Source organism: Erythrolamprus reginae, chromosome 2 (assembly GCF_031021105.1).
Source record: "Erythrolamprus reginae isolate rEryReg1 chromosome 2, rEryReg1.hap1, whole genome shotgun sequence".
Lineage (NCBI taxonomy): Eukaryota > Metazoa > Chordata > Lepidosauria > Squamata > Dipsadidae > Erythrolamprus > Erythrolamprus reginae.
This window is the reverse complement of record NC_091951.1, coordinates 198,705,642-198,732,257: the sequence shown is the minus strand read 5'-3', so window position 1 is coordinate 198,732,257 and position 26,616 is coordinate 198,705,642. Positions and strand designations below refer to the sequence as shown.

The 26,616-nt window shown below is 39.1% G+C and overlaps 1 protein-coding gene across 1 annotated transcript; it reads right to left on the bottom strand.

The window, feature by feature from the left end:
- Positions 1 to 2,782: 2,782 nt before the first annotated feature.
- On the bottom strand, positions 2,783 to 26,194 carry LOC139159481 (lysozyme C-like). The gene is made up of 5 exons (XM_070736798.1): positions 26,062 to 26,194; positions 14,965 to 15,060; positions 14,336 to 14,491; positions 6,878 to 6,956; positions 2,783 to 3,031 (listed from the first exon to the last, which is right to left on the bottom strand). Exons 1-5 carry the CDS (start codon positions 26,192 to 26,194, stop codon positions 2,938 to 2,940), a joined length of 558 nt encoding a protein of 185 aa, XP_070592899.1. The 3' UTR covers positions 2,783 to 2,937.
- Between the last annotated feature and the right edge of the window lie 422 nt (positions 26,195 to 26,616).

Here is a 26,616-nt window from a genome sequence, read left to right as displayed (position 1 = left end):
ACTGCCAAGAGAAAAATGAGAGACATGAGACTGAACAATGCAGAAGAGCTGAAGGCTGCTACTGAAGCATCCTGGTCTTCTATAACACCTCAGCAGTGCTACAGGATGATAACTTCCATGCCGCACCCCATTGAGGCAGTAATTGGTGCAAAGGGGGCCCAAACCAAGTACTGAGTAGATATGCATGCTTATATTTTTCACAGGTCCGATATTATTCTATGCACAATCCTTGTTTTATTGATTACATGTAATATTCTAATTTTCTGAGATTGTGGATTTTAGGTTTTCATGAGCTGTACCCCATAATCATCGCAATTATGACATACCATAGTTTGAACTATCTTGCCTTGCATGTTATGAGTTATTACCTGACTACAACTACTACTCACTACCTGACTCTGTATTATCATCACCTAACCCCCAAAGCTTTACCCTTAGACTATCTACTATTGACCTCTCCTGATTCCTAAGAGGTCAGTAAGGGGCATGCATAAATGCACCAGTGTGCCTTCCATCACCTGTCTCAATGTTTCTTTCTTACTAGTATCATGTATATAAACATTGTTATATCTTTGTATACTACCAATATGTACTCAACAAATAAAGTTTCACCTTTTAAGTTGCATTACTGAAATAAACAAACATTTGCACGATATTCTAATTTTTCAAGTTTCACCTGTAGGCCTGACTGTGGAACAGAAACAGCATTGGTTTCAACTATTGATGATTTCTGGTGAGAGCAGGATGGGGGTAGTGCAACTATCCTTGCTATGTTTGATCTTTCAGCGGCCTTCAATACCATTGACCAAGATATCCTTTTGGGCCAGCTGTAGGTACTGAGACTGGGTGGCACAGCCTTGTGCTGGTTCAGTTTCTTTCTTCAAGCTTGGTCCCACTCGATGTTAATAGGGAGTGAGAGATCTAGCCCAAAGCCATTCTCTTAAGAGGACTTGGTACTCATTCCACTGCACTGCACTGCACTCCACTCCACTCCTTCATCTACATGAAGCTTCTGGGTGAGATTATCAGTCACCATGGGCATCGTATGCTCATGATATTCAACTCTATATTTCTGCCCCTGGTGACCCAAGTGAAGCCATTGATGTCCTCTCAAAGTGCTGGAGGTTTGGGGGGGGAGGGGTTGGATGGGAGACAATGGGCTTTGGCTGAACCTTGGCAAGACCAAATTGCTTTGGGTGAATAAAGTCCCAAGATCTGGGATTTTGATATTTTTACTTCTAAATGGGGTGACACTAGATAGATTTAGTCTGCAACCTGGGAGTTCTCCTGGACTTGTGACTTCTGCTCAATGACTCCTGGAAATCACAGTCTTTGTATAACTTTGGGTTGTGCACCAGTCATGGCCTCTCCTGGATCAAGAGTCAATGCGCTCAATCATTCAAGATGTTATAGACGTCATCACACATTTGGACTATTGCAATGCACTCTACATGGGGCTACCCATGTAGAGTGCATTTGGAAATTACAGCTGGTGATGAGTTTGGTGGTACAGGCAGGTTTTGAGGCCTCCAGACTAGCCCATGTTACATACATGTTTCGCGAGCTGCACTGGCTGCTGGTTTGTTTCCAGTGCAATTCAAGGAGTTGGTTATCACCTTTAAAGCTTTTCATGGCAGGAGTCCAGGTTACTTGAGGAACTGTCTCATCCCAGTGGGATTGACCTGCCCACCCATGCTGGAAGATGAGGCAGGTTGTGAGCACCATCAGCTAGGGAATTCTGGATGGTGGTGTTTAAGAGAAGAGCCTTCTCTGCCATTGCTTGGGCCCTTTGGAACATTTTGACCCCCCCAGAGTGAAGTCAGTTCCCACTCTCTTGACCTTCCACAAGCATTTGAAGACCTGGCTCTGTCAATTGGCCTGGGCTCCGATGGGGAAGTGTCATGCTGGAAACGATTGATGAATCAACAGCAGATCCCACCTCCCCCCTGCTCAGCTTCCTCCCTCCCTCCTTATCTTTTAATTATAGCTGATAAATGCCATTTTTGTAGTATTTTATTCTTATTATACACATGTTTTTGCATAGCTTTAATATTGCAATATTTTCCAGAATCCCTTCATGGTGAGTTGGGTGGCAAACAAAATTAATAAATAATAATAAATGTAATAAATCAACAATAAAATAACTTTTCTACATCTTATTGGATTTTTAAAAAGTCAAAAAAGTAAAAGGAGCATAAAAATAACTCTAGAACAACCTAAAATATGCTTTCAAATAAAATACTCAAATAATTGTTTGGCATATACTGCACCTATGATGAAATGAAGAATAACAGATTCAAACAAGATCCCCCTGTCCCTGACAATTATTGGGAACAAGCTTAGGATCTGTTTTTATGGATAGCACTAGTATTTAGACTTATATAGTGCTCCACCGTGCTTTACTGCCCACTCTAAGTGGTTTACAGAGACAGCCTATTGCCCCCAACAATCTGGGTTCTCATTTTATCCATCTCGGAAGGATGGAAGGCTGAGCCAACCTTGAGCCTGGTTACATTTGAGCTGCCAAATTGCAGGCAGTTGGCAGGCAGCAGAAATAGCCTGTTGTACTGCACTAATCACTGTTTCACCAAGGATAACTGATATCCATAAAGAGCTTAAGGAGAAAGATATCAAGAAGTTTCCTCTTGGAAACTAATTATTTGTTCAAATAGAATGATAAAATATGATATTAACAAAGGAAATGCAATCTCTACATATATCCTGTCTATTGTCTATTGTCTGTTGTCTGTTGTCTATTGTCTATCATCACTACCATCATCATCATCATCTCTCTCTCTGTCTCTCTCTCTCATCTATAATATCTGCCTGCCTGTCTGTCTGTCATCTATCAATCTACTTCATTAAAAGTTCTTTTTGAAGTTTTAAGGCTGTTTTAAAGCAATAACCAAGCTAAGTGTGCCTTGTCTTCTGTCGAATTCAGTTTTGGGATCTAGGATGCTTCTTACCAAAAAGGCATTTTATGTAATAAAATTGGACGGTCTTCTTGTTGCAGTACTTCAGATAAAGTGGCCTGAAAAAGTAATGAGGGAAAAGTTCAATTATCTATTATAAATTGTTAATGTAAGTGAGAAGAAAATAGCTCTGAATGATTGAAGTCTCATCTAACTAAGAAATATCTTTCAAATAAAACTAGAAATAGAGGAATAGCTTATTTTGCCAGCATAAAGAATAGCTTATTTTGTTTTGACATTAGTGATACTCTTCAATAAGAATTTTATTGCAAAATTCATGAAAATTATTGACGGCCAATGTTTTCTCTTTGTACCCTCCCATCTTTCTCTCCAATTAGCTCCTTATTCTACATTCTCATCTCAAAATGGGAAAACTTAAGCAAATTGATTAAATAATTGACATTCAAACATATTCAAAATTGTTGAAATTGTTTTCAAAAGTGTCACTGAATGAAAGAAACAGAGATTTTTTTTCAAGCACATGTACTCTTGACTATATTTTTCACTTAAACCATTTTTTGATAGTCTCTCCCAAGTTGGTTCATTTCTTAATATGTTTTCCCCAAAATAATACCTTAATTTTTTTTTGAACAGTAAAATAAGCTCTTTACTTTAATGCTATGTACTCAAAAGCCCAATTGGGCTTATTATCAGGGGAAGTCTTATTTTGGGGAAAACTGGGTACTCTCCTCAGCTACCATGGCCATAGAAAGTCCCCCAAAAATTGCAGTTTGGAGAAGAAATGAAATTCAATTTGGGCCACCATTTTGGAAAAGCTGCTCGGGGAATAAAATTCATCTGATTGGTGCCTTGAGGCTGATCCAGACTTCCTATCTGATCCAGCACAAGATTAGACCATTTTAGAAGGGCAAGAATAGAAGACCAAGTCCTCAACTTGTTCTCATCCTGCTGGAAAGATGATCTCAATGCATCAAAAATAGTTTTTCCACTTTTGCTGGTTCAAACAGGAATGATGCCTGAAGAACATTAAGGACAGGGGACGGAAGGCACGCTGGTGCACTTATGCATGCCCCTTTTACATGTTCGATAACAAAAGAGTGAAATTGCCCCTTGAGGCCAAGCAGAAGAAGAAATGTTTTTTAATTTAATATTTTTATTGATTTCTTTAAAATATGAACACACACAAACAACATAAAACAGGTGCTCTGCGACTAGTACCCACCACCAGACAAGCATTCACACCCCACCACCAAATTGGGGGTGTATCTTATATATACCATTTTAACTCAAGAGCAAAATATCTATATTATAGAGTGATTCCAATTTATTCCTTGTAGCTTGGTCTCATATTCTACTTGCCATCATCTCATCAGTTGTTGCAAGTCAGTTTCATTAACCGAATTCATCCCTTTATCCATAATCTCAAATTGAATATGGTCCACCATGTACCGGTACCAATTTTGCATTGTCCATTTTGTCACATCCTTCCAACCCAATTCCTCTAAATTCTCCCATCGCATTACTTTTAACTAATGCTGCCATTTCCTTAGTAATTATCCATTGTATATTTAACATCCTATTAATATTCTCTTCCACTTTTTGCCAAAAATTCTGCACTACTGGGCATTCTCAAAGCATATGCATGAACACTCCTGTACATAGTTCCCTCTAAGCTGAGCAGTGAGCAATGGCTCACTTAAAAATCATCATCAACTCAGAGTTTTTCAAACCTGCCCAGAAGCCGAGAGGGAAAGAGTGAGAGGGAAAGACTGCCGCCCAGTCCCGAAGGGACTGCCGCTCAGACACTATACTTTTCCGCCCACCCCCCAAAAAAATTAGAGGGAACACTGCTCCTGTATCTTTGGCACCCAGATATTCTTAACATTCTGCTGAAAGTATGCAAGTTGAACGGGTGTGTGATACCACTTATGTAACATTTTTCTTCTAATTTCCCTAACCCTTGTATTCTTAGTTTTCCTTATATTCTCCACTACATTTTTCATCTTTTGCACATCTACTTGTAATTCACTCTGCCACCATTTAGTCAATCCTTGGATTACATCCCTGTCTGACTGCACTAACATCTTATATATATTACTTGCCTGTGCGTTGGTTTCCTCACTTTTTTCTCTTATTATTTTCTCTAACTAAATAGTGCTTCTTTATTCTCCCTTTCATTCAGATATTTACATATTGCATTTATTTGTAGCCATCTTCCCTTACCCAACTACCATTCTATACGATTTCTACTTGGCCTCCCATCCTTCTCATATAACAGTTCTATTTTAGTTATCCCTCTTCCCTTCAATTCTGCTAGAACCCTATTTAGCTTTGTTTCATTATTTCTATTTATTACATATAACAATGACAGTTTTGATTTATATAATCCTATTTTCCCCTGCCATTTTTTCCAGATTTCCATAGTCCGTTTCATGGGACCTAATAATTTATCTAAATCACTCCTATTCCACCTCATAAAAATTAATTCTCTATTCTTCATCCCATTTATCTCTTTTTCCAATTTCACCCATTTATTTTCAAATAATTGCAACTCCATTAATCTTTCAATTTGAAATGCTTCTCTAGACAACTCCAAAGAGGGAATTCCTCGTCCACCCTCTTTTTCATTAACTATTAACCACTTTTCCCTTACTCTCGGTCTCTTATCTTCTTCAACCCAATAATTAAGTTTTTTATCCCACTCCCTAAACTTTGATGCTAATACTCCCTGGCAATACCTGAAACAGGTACATCATTTTGGGAACTATTATCATTTTAATGCTCTTATTTTAGCCATTCTCCTTAGTTTTTTCTCTTTCCAGCTCCTCATCTGTTTCAACATTTTCCTCCATGTTCGTCTATAATTCACCTACTTGATTTTTGCTGGATTTCTCAATAACCAAATCCACAAATATTTAATTTTCTTTAGTCCTAACTTCAACCCTGATTCTTTCCTAATTTCTATCTGCTCTCTCGGACATGTATTTAAACATATAATCTCTGGTTTTTCCATATTGACCGATAATCCCAATTCCTGTTTAAACTATTGCAAAATATTTCTTATACCTTTAATCATCTTCATCAGGGTCTGGGTCAATATAATTGCATCATCTGCAAATAGGTTTAATTTCATTTCTAATTCCCCTATTTTGTACCCTACCCAAGTATTATCTTGTCTTGTGTTATTAGCTAATGTCTCTATTGCTATTATAAATAACATTGAAGACAAAGGGCATCCCTGCTTGGTACCATTTTGAATTTTAATTCTCTGTGTTCTTTGTCCGTTCACTTTTATATATGCTTCATTCTCTTTATAAATCTCTTTTATAATTCCGCAAAATTTGTCCCCCATATTTAATTCCTTACATAATTTATATAAATAACTATGGTTAACTTTATCAAAAGCTTTATAGACATCTAATTTCAAAATTCCGAATTTCCTTTCAGTAACAGTAGCATGGTACATCACATTTATTACATTTCTAATTGGATCGCTTATCTTTCTACCCTTCACAAACCCATATTGATCCTCTTCAATTATTTTTGGTAAGATATTTTCGAGTCTATCTGCCAATATCTTCATAAATATTTTATAATCTTGATTTGCCAAACTAATAGGATGATAGAACGGTAGCAGAAGAGGAAACTTGGAAGTTTTTCTTGCAATCCTCAAAAGTCCTGTTTGAAAAGTGTGGGGGTGGGGGAGGGGGAGGATTCCTGTTTGTTTTCCTAACATTGGCAGGAAAGAAGAGGTAGGTAAAATTCACCAATCAGAGCCACGTTATCTGCCATCCATATATAACACTTTACCAAGCCAATGGCTAATGTACAGACTTCATTTCCAGTCAGTTTCTTCCGAAGAGAGAAACTGGTGAAAGCTGCAATGCAGAACAGTCCTTGAAAGCACTAACTGAAAGGATAGAAAAGCACCACTGGACACTCACCAAGCTCTCATATCCTTTGTTCTTTCGACTATTTTTTTAGCACATAAAGCGTCATCTTCGATGTCATCATCTAAGAGTACTGTGAAGATAATTTCAATGAAGAATGTTAAATCTAAAAGTGTGTTATGCTAGCTGACTCTCTCATATTGAAGTGGGACATACAGAGGCTGTGCTCTTTTTAATCTATTCCTTACTGTATCTACTTTTTTTAATTTACCAGTATTCCTACCTTTAATTAACAGTTTTGTGAGATAAGTCAGGTGTGAGAAAATGCAATTGGATTTCTTAGACTAAAAATGTCATCAAGTAATGTACTGACCATGATAGGTCCATGGGCCAGCCAATAACAAGAGGGGACAGAAGATGGATTTTATTCTGTTTTACCATATTTTTTGGAGTATAAGACGCACCGTTCCCACATAAAGCTGACCAGATTGAGGATGCTAGACAGATGAATACCTGGCAGGTAGATTCCCCCCCATTTTCCTCCCCCCAAACTAAGGTGTGTCTTATGCTCCAGGGTGTCATATACTCTGAAAAATATGGTAATTAATAATAATAATAATGATGATGATGATGATGATGATAATAATAATAATAACAATGATGATGATGATGATGATGATAATAATAATAATAATAATAATAATAATAATAATAATAAGGCTTGTATGCCCCCCTCTCTCTGGAAACTTGGGGCGGCTCACAACAACAATAAGAACAATATAGGTACAAATCTAATAATTAAAACTATGACTAAAACCCATTATGTTAAAAACAATTGATATTACACAATCCTAAGCACACATAGCTTTTAAGGGTCAGAAGGGGGGGCATGTACTAATTGCCCCATGCCTGGTGACATTGATAGGTCTTAAGGCTCTTGCGGAAGGCAAGGAGGGTGGGGGCAGTTCGAGGGAGCTGATTCCAGAGGGCCAGGGCCACCACAGAGAAGGCTCTTCCCCTAGGCCCTGACAGATGATATTGTCTGGTTGATGGGACCTGGAGAAGGCCAACTCTGTGGGACCTGATCAGCCGCTGGGATTTATGCGGCAGAAGGCGGTCCCGTAAATAATGCTTTCGTAATGCATGCCAACAAAGATCAATATAGCCAGCTGTCCAGGAATGGGGTTGTCAACATTAAAAGACACTAACGAAATCTTTGTAATAAATTATTTTAGCATTTGCTAAAATGTTTTTAATCTATAGTACTTTAGTAACTGATCTTAAAATAAATAAGCTAAGGTAGCTGGGAAGCACAATCTTCACCAGGGAATCGCCCAACATCTGATCTCTATGTCTTATGATCAAAAGTATCTATGTTCGAAACTGATCACCATTAACATATCCAAGAGAGTGTTTTCTACTTGGGTTCCATTCCTATGGAAAAGTCTTTCACTGGAGGTGAGGACTGCTCCAGAAATGGTATTCCACTGGTTTGGACCGGTTCCCCTAAACTGGTAGCGGAAATAGCGGGTAGGATTGTCCCCCTTTCCCTGCTCTATGCCATCTTATTTAAGCCTATGTTTTTGAGGCCAGACACATGCATGAAAAGTGTGTGCACATAGAAGGCTGATGCATGTGCAGAAGTCAGGTCTGTGCATAAACTGGGCATACACAGGCAGAAAGAGAGAGGGTGCGCATGCGGCAAGCCAATAATAACATAATGTGAAACCCACCACTGAAGTGCTCCCACTTTTTTGGTTTATCAGAAGGGTAGTAAAACATGGCTTTAACGACTGGAGCCCCAGTGCTAGAGATGGATAACGAGACAAAAAAACCTCATCCCCATCCTGTGCTTCCCTCAGTTTTGGTTTCAGGATAGTTTCAATAATCTTAATGTGTGCAGTTTTAATATTTTAATGTTTTCTACTTGTTTTATAACTTGTAAGCTGTCCAGAGTCACCTTATAGGGGAGATGGGTGGCAATTTTTTATAAGCAAACAAACAATTCATCTGTAAATTATATTAGACATTTTTTGTGCGTTTAGATCCTGTGTACTTTTGTGACTTCTAGTATCCTCATACATACCAGATAGCTCTCTAATTTTACTTAGACTTGGAGTTAAATAATATTATTAGTGTTTGATTAGAAAGTATTTGACTAGTAAATAATAGTCTATGAATAACATAGAGATACTTTTAATCTTGTTTTGTCTTGGGCAGCTTTCTCTATGATATTCCTAATGCTATCTTGGCACACATCTTTAAAAATTTTTAAATTGTTTTTGAATAAGGACACATAAAACAAAACAGACATACAACAAACATTTGGGGCATTTATAGCCCCTTTTCTGTAAAAACTGTTATCGGATATATGTACATTATACATTGTTTTGTTAATGTTATGATTACATAGTCTTTACTTATACTATAAATAACATTACTTTAAGGACATTTATTAAACTACTAAAAATATCCCTGTGTAATTTTACTTCACTGATCATTTCTTTCTTTTAGCCAATTATAAAATCTATTCCATATTTCATAATAATCATATTCCTCTTTTCCTTTCAATTTCCTTGTAAGCATATCCATTTCTGCACAATCCCTAATTTTTAAAATTATCATTTCCTCATTTGACATCTCTTTATTTTTCCATTGTTGCACATGAACAATCTATCACTGAAGTGATATAAAGCCTGTTCTCATTACTTTGTGTAGCAATAAGGATGACTCCAGAAATTGCTATAACCCTTAGTGGGGAAATTGCCTTTAAACAACCAGGAGGTTCAGTCACCAACATGATCATTGCCACTATCAAGGGCCTCTCCACTTTCTTAAATTGTCAGAAAACTATAATGGCATGAAATAGAGTGTCTCCATTATTACTCATTTCTCTTGCTTCTGTCCCTCCAGTCACCTGATTTCCATACAAACTAATAGGCAAGATAGTCTAACACAGGCTCAGGACCTGGATCTGGCCTGTAGGGCACTAAGATCTGACCTGTGGGGTCACCCTGGAAAAAGAGAAGGGCTGGACCCTCTGCCAGAGAAAATGGAGCTTGCATGTGGCCCTCCCAAGCTCTGTTTTTGATGGCAGAGGGTTGCAGGAGGATGTCGCAGCTGAAAATGGAGCCCAGGAGCCTATTTTTTGCTGGCAGAGCACTTGGGCCACCACAGATGTTCCCAACATGAGTAAAGTTGAGCTGGTCATGCCTACCCCAGTCACGCCCATCCTAGCCCCCTGAGGTGAAACCCAACCCTGATGTGGCTCTCAGTGAAATTGAGTTTGACACTCCTGGTCTAACATATCTTAATGCTGCCCTTGAATTGCATTGGATAAAGGAGGAGGGAGCACTACATTAATAGCAAAACAATTAATCTCCAACTTATGATCTGATGTGGTTCCAACATTACAACTTATGATGAACCTCAAAAGATACAGTCAGGGTTCCAAATAGCATTGAAAATTAAATCAGAGCCTGAAGCAAAGGATTCCTCAATCATTTCAAAGTTTCAATTTATTAGCAGAGCCATGTTGGCACATATAGGAGAAACCTGAATCTGAAGTCCCACTTTCTCCACCCAGTTGAAAGTTCAAGCTCTTGTCCTCACACCCCCAAGTTCATCACATTGACCAATCTTCATCCGTCAACTTGGCAGCAACTCCCATCTCCTTCCATGCAGATGTCGAAGTGGTGGCTGCAGTGAAGGACTACCAAAAGTTTTACTACCACACAGTAGGCATGGCTTATGCAGGATGCCCTGCATTTTCTTTCAACATCTTTCAGTGCAAATTGGGTGCCCTGGGGTGGAGCTCCATTTTCGCTACCCCCCTGCATTCCCCCCCACCATATGGGCAATAGCCCACCCTTGGGTGGCTTTCATATTGTGATCTTCTTGAAAAGGTGTCAGCCAATAAATTCTTCCCTGCCTGGGATATGCTTCAGTTCAAATTTGAATTTCCTGAAGTATTGTGCCCATCATACCTGTTTTGGTGAGAGTTTCCTGGGAATTTTAAGATTAAGATTTATTAGATTTGTAAGCTGCCCCTCTCCAAGGACAATTTTCAATGCTTTGAGGTTCTTATTATCTGTCCATACCTTGATACCTTGCCCCTTCTAGGAATTGTCTCCAAGTGAGCAGCACCCACCAAACTGCATAGGCTTCTTCTCTTCTCAGTGGCTGTGAGCTTTTTCGATACATGGCAGGAGTTGACATCTTTCATCTTTCTACAACAGCACTACCGCCACTGACACATCACTGGTGTCTGACTGAATTATGAACTGCCATTCTGGGTCAGGGTGTTGCAGGATTGGTTCTTGGGCAAAGAATTGATTCAGCCTTTCAAATGCTTTTTGGTATTCCATTGCCCCCTCAATCAGCTGGTTAGACTTTGGCTTGGTGAATGATGGGCTGGTCTTTAGCACCATGGTCAGTGGCAGTGCCACCTCAGCAAACACTGGAATGAATTGTTGATAAAAGTTTGCAAAGCCCAAGAAGCTTTGAAGTTGCTTGCAAGTACATGTGAGTTGCCAGTCTAGTACCACTTTCACTTTTCCTGGATCCATCTCTATTCCCTTGCTGGAGATATGAGATCCTAGGTAGTCTAGAGAGATTTTGTGAAATGCACATTTGGAAAGTTTTATATACAGATTGGCAGCCAGAGGTTTCCCTAAGACTTGTTGCACTAGCTTCACGTGCTCCTCTATTGTCTCACTAAAGATAAGAATGTCATCCAAATAAACAAGCATCGTCTTGTAGAGGTGGGGGTGGAGCAACTTATTGATGAATTGCATGAAGACCATGGGGGCCCCTTGCAGTCCAAAGGGCATCACTCTGAATTGGAAGTTCCCCAGTGGGCAGTTAAAGGAGGTCTTCCATTCATCCCCCTCCCTAATGCATATGCAATAGTATGCTTCCCTCAAGTTCAATTTGGTGAATATCTTACCATTGGACAATTGGTTCAGCAAGTCTTTCATGAGAGGGAGGGGGTGTGAGTTTTGCACACACACAGCATTGATCCCATGGACATCAACTGTGACCCACTCATCCTTCCCTTTGAAAAGCACAAGGGCTGCAACCCTTGACTTTCTGGATGGATAAGCCTTGTTCTAAATTCACATTGATGTATCTCCTTAGTTCTTCTAATTCTTTTGGTGTCATCAACTACATCTTTGGCTGTGGGAGCATAGCTTTGGCTCGAACTCTCTTGCATAGTCTGTTGGCTGATGAATGGGGAGATAGTTACAGTCTTCCTTGCTAAACACCCTTATAGGTTTTGATATTCTACTGGCACCTGCTGGGAGCCTGGGGTTTTTGCTTTGATTGCTGGGGCTGTGAGGCTGGTGGGATGATTGCCTGCAGTAAGGGGCCCTCCAAATTATATCCCCACAATATGCTTTGGCTGAACTATTCCTAACGCAGCTGCATCTGTGGAGAAGGGTGCTGGCAATGGCAGCTGGGCTTGCGTGGCAGGATCAAGTACTACAGGGGGTGGCACCTCACCAAACATCAGAGTGGGATTTGCTTGTTGCTGGGTCCTGGGGCGCCATTGGCACTGTTCCCATCCTATGCCTGGGAAGAAAGCCTACCTTCTGGGTACAAGGCCGAGGTTCAGCGGCAGATTTGGGGATGGGAGTCCCTATGATCCCAGGTGCCAGGCCAGCAAGCTTCCGAGCCCAGGCCATTGGGTCATCTGCGCATTGGGGTGACAAGTCACCCATGTATGCTTTACCCCAGTGGAGAGATTTCCAGGGTTTTGCTCCTCACTGTGTGGAACGAGGCAGAGTCTCCACTCAATTGGGCCAGTGGATCCTTCCTCGGGAATGAGAATGTTGGCTGGGCCAAGTTCCATCTTGTGATCTCAGGTCCTGAAGGGGAGTTGGTGCAACTCATGCTTAGTTGTCTGAACAGTTTGGGAGTTCCACCATCAATCAGCTGTGTGACAGCGGCTGGGGTTTCTCACTTTCAGAACATCCAGCTGGTGTGAAGTTTGGCTGTCTCTACTGATGGGCTAAGGCTGATCCCGTGCCGAGGTATGGCTCCCACATTCGCTCCATCGGATAGCTCAGCACCTTGAGAGGTTTGTTCTTGTGGGGAAGGGTGCCCAGAGGTTGTCTGTTTGCACTGAGCCCCTAGCTGATGTTCCCTCTCTGTGGCCTCTTCTGCTTCCACCACGGTTTTAGAAGGAATGTAGAGGGTGTCGATATGAATATGGGATCTATCCCTTACTTGCTTCCCCATGGCATTCCTTTCTTCCTCCATCTTCCCAGAGTCTTTGTGCCGCCTGTTGCTGGGTCAGCTTTGGGGCTCAGCGCCCTGAACAGCACCCTGAGGATTTGGGGTAGCTGGTTGAGTTTTAAGAGAGATTCAGGTAAGTGTTATTGCTACAAATAGCAATGAAAATTAAATCAGTGTCTGAGGCAAATAATTTCTCAAAGTTCAAATTTATTAGCAGAGCTGTGTTGGCACATCTGGGTGAAACCTGAATCTGAAATCCCAGGGGTTTCTCCACCCAGTTGAAAGTTCAAGCCCTTGCTCCACACCCCCAAGTCCATCACCTTGACCAATCTTCATCTGCCAATTTGGCAGCAACTCCCATCTCCTTATGTGAAGGCGCAGGAGTGTGAAGACAAAGGATGACCTTGACCATCTAGAAGGAATTTGTTATGGCTACATGCAGACATCCCTCATGCAACTACCCCTCCCAAATTCCCACAGAAGAATACATTTTAAAATAGCATAAAGTGTGGCAGGCCCAAGACTCCAACTAAAATGGCTTCAGCTTGATAGATACTTTTGACCCAGATTCAAAGTTCAAATGCCCCCCCCCCACCCCGGACGACCATGTGACTACATTTTTGGTGGTTAACAATCACCCACATTTACATGTGACCCCAATTGATGTGGGGGTTTTCCTCCCAGAAACCAGTATTTTTTCCAGTTTCCAGCAAAAACATTCATAGTGAACAATGGCTTTGCCTAATAACCATGGCATTCACTTAATGGCTCAGCATTCACTTAGCAAGAAGCACATTTGCTTAACAACCATGGCTGTAAAAAGTGCTAAAGTCAGGTGGAATCATGCGATGGCTCACTTAATGATTGGCACCACTTATGATTGTAATTATTGGCTCAATTACAGTTGCACATCGAGGACTACCTACTTAAGGGAGACTTAAGTCTGTCTGATAAGAGATGGAGGACAAGAGGAGCACAGCATCATGGGGAATAGCAAAAAAAGAGAAAGAAATAAGAAGCTTTATTCACTACAGGGTTGCAGAGCAAAAACTGAAATGGAAAAAAGATGTTGCTAGGGCATGAGGCAAGCAGGGAAAAGCCACAATGGAATGTAACCAGAACATTTATATTTAGAATTTGGAAGAACAATTTGCAGAACATTTCGTTTGGCTTTCTGGTTGGCATTTCCTTTTTGAACAATAAAGGAAAAGCAAGGGCAAAACAACAACAACAACAACCGACCAACCCCGTCCCACAAAGTAAATCACTCACAATCACAGCTCATGTTGCATCTATTTGGGGAATAGTGCCTCCCATTATCACACCATTCGAAGCCGCTGATTTGGAATATTCCATAACGGGGAATGCCATAAACGTTCTCATAGTACAAAGTGTCCAACCTGCTTGAGTAATCAGCTGCACAGACAACTAGTGAGAGAAGAAGGAAAGAAATGGGAGTTTTTGGTATTTTTTCCAAAAATCAAATCCATTTTTAAAGATGCTGATGTTTTAATATTGACTTTTCAAAATTAAATTTTAGCCATTAGGATCTTGCAAAACAGCAATCAGTGCATCAGACATTGTTAACAAACTGAGAAACATTTTCAACGTTTTTAAGTTTTCCTTCATTGTATCTTGATGTGTTTTGCTTTTTGCATTCTTCCTTCTTATGTACCATGTTCACCCTTTTATTTGAAAACATTTGCCAACGACAGTGGAACTTCCTAGCTTTAAAGGAAACATTTGAAAGAAACAAAAAAAATAAATGTGCTGAAATTTACTTCAATCAGAAGAGAGAGAGATGGAGGGAAGGAGAGATTAGGAAAATATAGTAGATGATAATTAGATCTCCTCAATCTTAACAATTGAAATGAGTTATGAGGACCCGAAATAGAACTCACACTGCTCTGAGTAAATGCCTTTGAAAGGATCCATCCGATAAAACTTCAGTATGTAATAAAGGTCACAAATTTCAATTATTTTAGCCTTCTGTCTTGCTATGAGTAAGCAGCATAAGATGAGAAAAATCACCTTCATTGCTGCAAGCCTTTGAAAACTGCTGTGTTCAGAACACTGAACACATTTATAGCTCATGGAAATTGCAACTGTAGGTTGGTCTTGTGACTATTGGCTATTCAAAACATTTTGGTGCAGTGGATTTCCTTCCCTTGAAAGACTGAGTTAAGAACAGAGTGAATATACCCTTTTCAATTGTCCCAAAGGTGCTTTTTTCAAGAGGCAATTGGACTTTCTGGTTTTTTGTTCAAGACTTTTCGCTTCTCATCCAAGAAACTTCTTTAACTCTGACTGAAAGGTGGGGAGTGGAAGGATTTATATTCCTTGCAGACCGATGGACATTTGCATTCTTTTAGTGGGTCTTTAAAAATTCACCTGGAGGTTTATCTGTGCCAACAGGGTCACCTGAATGGTGCAAATGGATGTGGAGCCTTCTTGGAACTTTTGGGAGGACTGTGTTGTAGATTGGCGATAGATCCCTCCCTCGCCTTCTGCTGACAGAGAGCTGTTGACATAGATGCCCTGTTTCAAACTACAGATCCTCTGTCCAAAATATTGACTTTGTTGTCTTCAAAAGAGAGGCCTGGTTCTTTTGAATGCAGGTGGGCTGCTGAATCTAGTCCTGATGTGTTAGTTCTCCTTATGTTGTGAAGTGGTTGTTTCTGCTTTGGTTCCAAGGACAAGAAGGTTCCACACCGGAGAAGGGGCAGGTTCTGATGGCTGCAGCAGTGGAGACTATTCCCGAATGTCCCCGAGTTCCCATCGCCAAGGGGTTCTGGTCCTTTTGGACCAGACCGGATCTCTCCGGCAAGGGTGGCTTGTCTCGCACTGGCTGTGGTGAAGCCGGAAAGACAGCCATGCCTGTGCCAACACAGTTGCAGAGACAACACGACGCTGGGATGGTAGCTGAACAATTACATATTGAAAGAGAGTTGGAAGAATTACTTACAGAGAGGAAGAAGGGATTTCCTGTCTGTGGTAGTAAGCGGAGAGTGCCTGAATGGGATTTTAGACTTTTGTTTTTGTGCTTCATTGCTGGACAGAGCTAAAATGGCCTGAGATTGAAGAAGGCAACTATTTGTGTGATGTGGCATTTCAGCAGAAGCTTTGAAAGTAGCGAATTGCCCATCATTTGATTCTTTCTAGCTATCTAATTGGTCTACTTTGAAATTTGCCTTTTGGAATTTGGAACCTTAAATTTTTGCTGTGGAAGCTTTATTTTTTTTTACTTATATAAAGAAAGAGGAATGTAATACTGGAAGAACAAGTCACAAAAAACCCGGAAACAGCGGTAAAAAAAACTATCCAGAAAAGACTTGGAAAATTGATTATCTAGCGACATCGTGTGGCCAGAGAAATTTAGCAGTTTGTTATATGTTTAAAGATTTTGAGGGTTTTTGGCTATGAGATGATGGATCAGCTAATGCATGGAAGGAAGAAAATACTCAAGATGAAATTGACTGAACTGAACTGATTTGAACTGATTTAATCTGATTGGACTGCTCAATTTGACTGAAATTACATTTGGACTGCCTGATTTGACAGAAATTACACTGAACAATATAATTTGAAATTAAATACTTTTAAGAATTAAATACTTTTAAGAAAATCCAGAAGATACTAAAAGTTATCAGCACTTTCTTTTTCTCTTTACTCTTTTCTCAGAAAGTTATACATTATAAAAAAAATTGAGTATACATAATGAATTGGATTTATTAATATTTTAATTCTATGGGAATTTACTAATGAAAATACATACATTCTATTCATATGTACAAATATATAAGCAAGTGTTATAAAGTGTAAAATGGAAGAACTGTACAAGAGGAGAAAATTTAATGGCTTATGAATGAGATTATTGTTCGTAACATAGATGAGATATTTGATAATGATTATTTTTGGATGATTTTCTTTTTCTCTTTTCTTTCTTGTTCTTTTCTCTCTCTCTTTTTTTCTTTTTCCCCCTGATTGATTGAATTATAAATTGCCTATCTGATTTATGGTGATAAATAAAATAGGAAGAAGGGGGGAAAAGAAAAGGGAAGAGGGGTATAATATCAGGAGTAGGATTAATATGGGATAATAATTAGCACTAATTTTGTTAGGCATTATAAGGAAAGACAGATGAAACAAGGAAGAGTTAAAATGAATATCTTAAGGAATATTATCACACTGAGTTTGAATAGTGGAAGATATTTAGAATTAGGGGTAATATATAGATTAGGGAAATATATAGATTAGGGAAGATTATGGCACTGCACTCAGCAGTGAAAATAATTAGAATAGGGAAGACTATTGCACTGATATGACAGTGACACACAGATTAGGGAAGATAATTACGCTGGGATTGGCAGTGGGATTTATAGATTAGGGAAGACTATCACACTAAGAACGGCAGTGTAAAATGTCTAGATTAGGGAAGAATATTAATACATTGGTCTTTCTTTTTTAATGGAAGATACTTGTCGTACAAAATAATGAAATAATAATGACTTCTGGTTGTGACGTCACACTGCTGCCGGGCGATCCCTGGTCTTCTGGGATTGCTTTTGGCTTTTTTAGAGCTACGATTGCTGAATCGGGCAACCGCGGACCGGTAGAGCCCACGGTTTTGAAGAGGAAATTCCAGCGCACCAGGGCGGTGGCCAGAAGGCCCATCAGGAAGCGGGGAATCCCTCCTGATCATCTCTCAAAGAGATCTGTCTTCAGGCAGATCTGGAAGCGCGGCGTTCCTGATTTATTAGAGGAAGCCATGGTAGAGACAGAGCATTTTCTGGACTAGATTTGAAAGATGGTACTTTGGATTTCGAAAGTTTAAGAAAGTAACCCCTTTGTGGCTTGAAAATTGGTTTCTTTTTTCCTAACTTCTAACTGACTAGAAAGTGGTGACTCGACTTTTTTTTTCAAGTTAAAAAACATGGCGACAATGACTCTGCAATAAATAGCCGGGCAGGCACAAAATACCATACCCTTCGCTGGACCCCGGTACTAGACTCTCAAACCATCAGATTGTTGGATATACTGACCACAAAGGGCAAAAGACTTTAGAATGTGTTGAAGGTAAGAGAAAGGAGTTCCTTTCAGATTGCTGTCGTCGTTTGGAGTAACACTTTGAATGGAATGAATCAGGCCTTATTGACTTTATAACAACTTTATAACAACCGGAATTTTCCTACATACCCCTTGTGTGTTTACTCCACACCATTTCCCCCCACCCTTGAAACCTCTGCTTTTCGTTATTTCCCCCCCCTCTTTTCATTACTGACCCAACTAGCTTGTAGATGTATGTGACTTTACCTTTGGACACTCAGACGACACTACTTATATTAATTGGACCCCTTTTTGGATATTTGGACATTTGGATATTTAGTCAATTTCAACAACAAAAATAGACTAATCCTCCTTTGATCAATTATTTATTTAACTTTCTTGAACATACTCAGAACTTTTGCCATTTGAACTTATTGGATCTGTCTAATGAGACTGTTTCATGTACTGAACTGATACATCATCTATTGGATTAACCTATCTGTTGAACTTACTACACTTACAGGACTTACTACAATCAAAACAACGTTATAAGTATCTAAAGAAGAAATTAATATTTTACTGCCTTAGCTATCTTTTCTATTTATATACTACTTTAATATTTAAATTTAAACTTATATTGAATTCATATTAAATTTATATTAACTCAATTTAAGTTGAATTAGTCACTAAGTACTTTTATATACCTATCCTTGGAGTTGTATTTTTCCCTTTTTTTTCATTCTATTCCTTTACCCATAGAATCACTACTTTAAAAGTCTATAAACAATACTTTGATTGCTTTTAGAGTTAGATTGCGTTTGATAGCTTAATCTTACAGTGAATAGGTCTAATAAATTTATATTTATCTATATAAACTTATAACTTACCTTAATATCTAATATGTTTACTTTAATATCTAAACAGTTTATTTTAACCCTCAAACAACTGATCTTTAAATTAATTTTGATTTATGTGAGGAATTAATTATATATAGCATATTTGTTAAGATATAGTAAATATTTGTTTCTATAGAATGAACTGTTTGCACTTCCTTATTTAAAACAAAAGAATAGAAGGTGTTCCAGGGATACTAACACAGAATGTCCAAAGAATAAAAAACATAGAAGAAATTAACAAAAAGATGGACATGCGACTACAATTTAATTAAGCAAGAACTGAGTATATTAATAAAAATCTAGAAGAATCAATAATTAATCTCGAATTAGAAAAATCAGCGTTTTTCCTCCATTTTCAAAATGTTACTGAATCTGAACACCATGATCTCCCTCATACAATGGCTGAGATACTTCCGAACATTACTGGTAAGACTCCCCAAGAAATGATTGACCATACAGATGAAATTTACCGAATCTCGACTTCCTATGCAAGACGCCATAGACTTCCAAAGGAAGTTCATATCAGATTTCTTAAAATAACTATCTGGGATGAGGTATATAATATATCCAAAGAAAATAAGGTATCCTACAAAGGTAGAGAAATTGTTGTTCTTCATCAAATTCCAAGACATGTCAGAGACAAAAGAAAACCATATCAAATGATAGTCATCAAATTAAACAAGAACAATATCCCATTCAGATGGCTCATTCCTGAAGGTATAATGGTGACTCTGATAGACAAAAAGCACAAAATTACATCATCTGACGAAGCAAAGGAATTCTATGACCAACATCATAGGAATATATACTCCCTCCACTAACCAATCCACTTTTTAAAAGAACTTTCATAAAAAAATACTAGAATTGGATATAACAAATTTTATTATAATTGGAAATTCTAATACTATTTTAGACAGAACTAATAATTACAAAGGCAGCTCCAAACATAAATAAAAGAAAATACTGCCATCCACATTTGACTCTTTAGTTTATGAATTTGCACTAAAAGATATTTGGAGATATTACCACCCTGACTCTAAACAGTATACCTTCTTCTCCCCACTGCACATATCCTTCTCATGTATCAATATGGCTTGGTCCAATCTAGAAATTATAAATGAAATTATGGATATACAAATACAGACTGCTACCTGGGCAGATCATAACCCTCTACTATTAACCTTCAGAAATTTAAATAATAAAAAGCCACAAAGATGGTCCAGGTATCAAATAATTATTAATGACCAACAATTTCAAGATATAATACAATGTGATCTATCTACTTTTTTTGAATTCAATTGTAATGGTGAGACATCCCAACAAGTTGTATGGGATGCCACCAAAGCCTACATCCGAGGAATTTACATATCCTACTCATCAAATAAAAGTAAAAACAACAACAAGAGAACTTACAAAAATTAAATACATCTTTAGAACATACTGAAAAAGCTTTGCAGATGGACCCTGAAAATATTTCAATTTCAGCAGAAATAAAAATCATCAACCACAAAATAAACTTAATAATACAACAGCAACTTTCCCACAAATTAAAAATGGTGAAGCAAGTGCATTTCGAATCCGCTAACAAACCAGGTCGATGGTTGGCCCTTAAATAAGCTCATCAAAAACTAAATAAGAACATCAAGGTTTTATATGACAATTGTGGACATTTGAAGTCCACTAATACTGACTAACATAGAAACATAGAAGACTGATAGCAGAAAAAGACCTCATGATCCATCTAGTCTGCCCTTATACTATTTCCTGTATTTTTATCTTAGGATAGATATATGTTTATCCCAGGCATGTTTAAATCCAGTTACTGCGGATTTACCAACCATATCTGCTGGAAGTTTGTTCCAAGGATCTACTACTCTTTCAGTAAAATAATATTTTCTCATGTTGCTTTTGATCTTTCCCCCAACTAACTTCAGATTGTGTCCCCTTGTTCTTGTGTTCACTTTCCTATTAAAAACACTGGCCATTGTGGAGGATTATCTGATCGTTGTGATTTTTGACTGCTTTACTGACTTTGACCTTTTGTGTGCTGATTTTTCTCCGCTTTGAAACTAAACCAGAGCAAAGTGTGTTTCACTTTGTGAAAGAAGAAGGACTGTGAATTGCCTCACAGCTGCAAGCTAAGTATCACAGAACTGATAAGGGACTTGTACAAATTACCAGTTTGTTTGGAGACCAGTGCTCTTTGCTATAACAAAAGAGGGCTTAGTTTAAGTGACTATTTTCATTATAAAGAACATTGTTTTGAATTTTCAAACGTGTGTGTGTCTGAAATTTGTACCTGTGAATTTTTGGGAGGAGTCTACCACAGAGCCCGACAGAACACTATGTATAGATTAAGATACGTTATGAATAGTGTTTCTTTTCTTTCTTTTCTTTTTTTCCTTTCCTTCCTGGGTTTTTAAAGAGAAGTAAATTCGGATATTTCTATTGTTAAGGGCAGTTACGATAAAATGAGGGTCTTTCAAATGAAAGCAGAAATGTGTTTACTAAGAATGCTAGAAAGAGACTGAAGCATGATGGCACAGTCATGAAAAATGAGAGGCTGGGCGATTTAATGCCCAGCTGACAGTTGCCGATGGCGGGAACCAACTCAGTACCGCCTATCAGTACCGCAGTAACGTGGGAATGCCCTGACTACCGAGTGGCCGCTGGGAGGCCGGGGGCGGGGAGTGCGCCCTTTATCAGGGCTGGCTCTCCCCACCAGCTTCCCTTGCCCCCTGAGCTCACCACATAACAGACACCCACCCACCCTTTGCTCAATCCAGGGTATTTTTTATAGGTCACCTGGTTTGGGGCCGAGTAGGAATTTTTTGTAATCTTATAGCATTTGCTATGGATTGTTTTTTCGCCTACTCTATCCTGGTTGAGGGAAAGGATTTGTGGCTATGGGGTGCATCTGTATGTAAATAGGTTTTGACTCAACAATGGATGTATATATACTTGGTCACTATATGGCAGAAACGGGGCGGAAAGGGTATCAGTAGCAACTGTGTGTTCTCCTTTGGGCATCTTTTGTAAGATGATTGGCACCCCCGTCGCACAACTCATGCTTCCTCCCCGGATGGAGCGGTGTGAAGGGGATGCTCTTTGGGCTCACCCACGTCATTTCCGGTTCCGGGTCATGCAGGTTGAGCCCTCCCACACGCTGGGCGTGGCTTTTCGGGCTGGGTATAGGCGGGGCATGCCTCACCCTGACCTGGCATGGAGTTTCGCCCATTTAGTTGCCCAAGCATGTTTGTGTTTAGGAAACTCCGCCCACTTTTAGCGACCTCTGCAGGTCTTTCTGTTAATATTTATTAAAGCGACCCATTTTACCCAGCTTGGTGTCCAAGTGTTCATTTCCTGTCCAAGGCAAATAGCAAATAGACAAATTTAGATAGCTATGACACTTTAAATATAAATGAAAACGAAGAACAATATCTAAAATCCAGATGATAGTATTTGGAAAGGAGGTAGCACAGGATGAATGATATATACCAGAATAAATTGGATAAATAATTAGAAAAAATTGATTAATTTGACTAAGAATTTGGCATTTAGTATTGTATTGTATTATATTTTAGTTTGAAGTATGTAAATTGGAATCTCTGTAAGGTGTGAAAATAATTATTATTAATAATAATAATAATAATTTATTAGATTTGTATGCCGTCCCTCTCCGGAGACAATAAAAATTTTATATCCCCCCCCCCAAAAAGAAGGTTCCACTCCAGTTTGCACCATTCAGGTGACCTTGATGACATAGATAAACCAGGGGTAAAAATCCAAGAAGTTCTGACAGGTTCTGGAGAACCAGTAGTGGAAATCTTGAGTAGTTTGGAGAACTGGCAAATGAAAATGGATGAGAAATGTTGGTCATACGATAGAATTAGATAAGTGACAGCAGTTATGGGAAAGGAATTATAAAATGACTATCTCAACAGTGTATAAAGAGAATATGTATAAAATGTTGGAAAGGCAAACATACACCAGGCTCTTTTTATCATATGAGGTGGACATGCACTGAAGCCAAAAAATATTGGACTACGATTAAATTATGGATTGAAGAAATCTTGAAACAAAGTATTGAGTTAAAACGAGAAATATTTCTACTTGGTATCTTACCAGAGAAATTTAATAAAGAAGAAATATATCTAATTGTACATGTGGCGACAGTTGCCCGGATAGCGTATACCCCAAAATGGAAATTAAATATGATACCGATGGAAGGAGAAGTCTTGAAGAAAATAATGGACTGTGCTGAAATGAATAGATTAAAAAGGGAATCAAAGACAAGGAAGATTCAAATTACTATAAATTGCTATAATGACCCTGTAGGAAGAAAAAGCAGGTCCCGTTGCGATCCAGGAATAAAATGGAGGCTGCTTTAGGAAAGAAGGCTTATAGATGAGTAGAACCAACAGCAGCATGTGGTTTTGGGACAGCTAACAAATTGGTTTGATGAGTACATGGATTTTTGTAGCATTCTGAGATGCTGCTAGGGGATTGTGCAATTTCTGAAATGCTCCTGTATGTGTGTGTATAATGTAATGAGCCTTGTGTCTTTTGCTATTCTAATAGTGGTATCTTAATCCTATCATGTCCTAAAAGTCATGTCTTGTCTTAGTCCCATCAGCTGGGGCTGAAAGTGTTTAGTTTGTGAAGTGATTGGCCCAGTTTTTCTTAATAGGTACAAGATATCCATCTCTAAAGATTTCTGGAGAACAGGGGGCAACTAGTTCTTTCTTCTAGGATGGCTCCCTCTCTCCCCTATTTTATAAAAGGTTAAAGCTTCATTTTATACCCAATTCTTCCTTCTCTGGGCATTTGTTTTATACATTTTCAGTGGATGTTGCTTACAATTGTATTGTTTTATTGCCTGGACTTTGAAGTTAAGTACTTATTAAAGGCATTTGTAAAGTTTCTGATGGCCAGATTTTATAGAGCATGTTCTTGTTTTATGTTGTTAAAACTGTGGGCTGCTTGCTGGGAATATGAGAGCTCTAAATAATGACAGGTAAACAGTCTGTTCTCTTCTTTCATCCTCCTAAATAGATATTTTGATGTTTCTCTGATAAAACTGACTCCTTTTATCCTACAAAAAGGAGATTGGTTAGCAGCAAGGTCCCTGGGACTTAGTCATGGAAGATAAGCATATTTGGTCTACTCAAATTCAGGACCATCATGGCTTGAAAACTGATACCATCACCCCTCCCCTTCCCACCTCCTGCAAACAGCATGATGAAATGAACCATGAGTATTTGAGGTTAGCAGGGACTTTCAGCCTCCTTCTGCTCCATATTTGACAAGCCACATGTGATGTGTTTGATGTAGAATTCCAACGGCATGTGAAACTGGCCTAAGTTGTTCAGTCTCTCTCAACAAGTGAGACTACAGAATGGAAGAATGAGACATAACAATAGATGGCAGTAGTTGGTAAAATAAAACACTTTCCTTGTGAGTTTTACTCAATATTGTCAAGGTCAATTGACATTATTTACTGTATTTCTCTGTATGCATGATGGTTACTGATGGTGGGGTTACTGTAAATGTAATAAATTCTATGAGTTGAGAACCTTGAAAGTGAACACAAGAACAAGGGGACACAATCTGAAGTTAGTTGGGGGAAAGATCAAAAGCAACATGAGAAAATATTATTTTACTGAAAGAGTAGTAGATCCTTGGAACAAACTTCCAGCAGACGTGGTTGGTAAATCCACAGTAACTGAATTTAAACATGCCTGGAATAAACATATATCTATCCTAAGATAAAATACAGAAAATAGTATAAGGGCAGACTAGATGGACCATGAGGTCTTTTTCTGCCATCAGTCTTCTATGTTTCTATGTTTCTAAGGCGGTCTCAGAGGTAATCTGGCCCGATGCTATGTAGGGTTTTATAGGTCATAACCAACACTTTGAATTTTGTCCGGAAACTAATTGGCAACCAATGCAGTCTGCGGAGTGATGGAAAAATATGGATATGCCTTGGAAGGCCCCTAACCATTCACACAGCTGCATTTTGGATGATTTGAAGTTTCTGAACTCTCCTCAAAGGTAGCTCCTCTAGAGATCATTGCAGTAGTAGGACCTCAAGGTGATAAGGGCATGAGTGACCATGAGCAAAAACTCCCTGTCCAAATAGGGCTGCAACTGGTGCACCAGGAGAATCTGGGCAAACACCCCCCCTTGCCACAGCTGAAAGATGAGGTTCTAAAGTCAGCTGTGGATCAAGGAGGACACACAAGTTGCGAACCCTGAGGGGGTCAACAATCCCCCCCAGGGTAATGGACGAACAGATGGATGTGTCCCCTGAGGGGCAATACCCACAGCCACTTTTTTGTCTGGATTGAGTTTGAGCCTGTTGGCACCCATCCAGATCCTGACAGCCTCCAGACACCGGCACATTACTTCCACTGCTTCACTGAGTGGACATGGGATGGAGATGTATAGCTGAGTATCATCAACATACTGATGGTAACTCACTTCATGCCCTTGGATGATCTCATCCTGCGGTTTCATGTAGATATTAAACAGCAGGGGGGAGAGGACCCAGCTCCGTGTCATCTCCCTGCTGGCTGAAACCTATTAATTAATTAGATTTCTATGCCACCCTACTTGAGACTATAAATGAAACAGCTATTCTGATTTTTAAAAACAGACATATTTATAACACAATGCTTAGCCATCGTCTCATTTTTTTTTCCCAACAAGGGAAGTCTGCAGAATTCCAGAACATTTCGGAAATTGGCTAAGCTATCATTGTAAAAAGAGAACACAGCAACCAAGGAAGTGCAACCATATCCCAGTTCTGAAATTATCCCAATTAGGCAACAGCCTAATTGATCAGCCTCATAGACAATAAGGCTGTTAGTGCAGGTGAAGACTGAGATATCCCCACTCATTTGAAATGAACAGAAAGCATATCTCCTCAGTATATGATCATTGAAAAGAAGCTTTTAATTCATTTGGTGGCCTGGTTGAACTTGAAAAGATCTGCCCCATTTTGCAAAGTTGGATCTTGCTCAGATCAAGAGATAGAGAGAGTCAACTTACATTGGCCCAAATGGTCCGGAGAGTAACCCAGCTCATTTTGTTTCAGAAATGAAGCCAGTTCACATCTGGAAAATATTTTTGCTCCAGTGAGTGCAATGAGGAGGAAGAGGAGGGTGAGCACTAATGCCTTCATTGTTGTCGGCTTTCCTGACTTCTCCAGGAAAGCTACTGGGTTTTATAGTCACAGCTTGAGAAACTGGTACCTCTGGAGAGCTGGCAGACAAAGCACTTATTCTCCTATCTGAAATTAATAGGGATTGGAGAGGAACAGATTAAAGAGAAGGAATTAATTACCATTTTCAATTTCATAAGAAGCCAAATGCAACTACTGGTGGATGGGAAAGGCATTTTAAGACCCCAGATAGATTCTGGATCAAGGGAATCTGTATGAGAGGTGCCAGAAATCAACATGTGATGGTTTCAACTGTGTGATTGAAGCCCCAACTTTTTAAAATGTGTTTTACATACGATGTATGTGAGAAAGGAACTGGATTTTTTCTGAATGGTGACTTCAGCCTTCTTGATCTTATGGATCCCTGCCATAAAGACACCTGG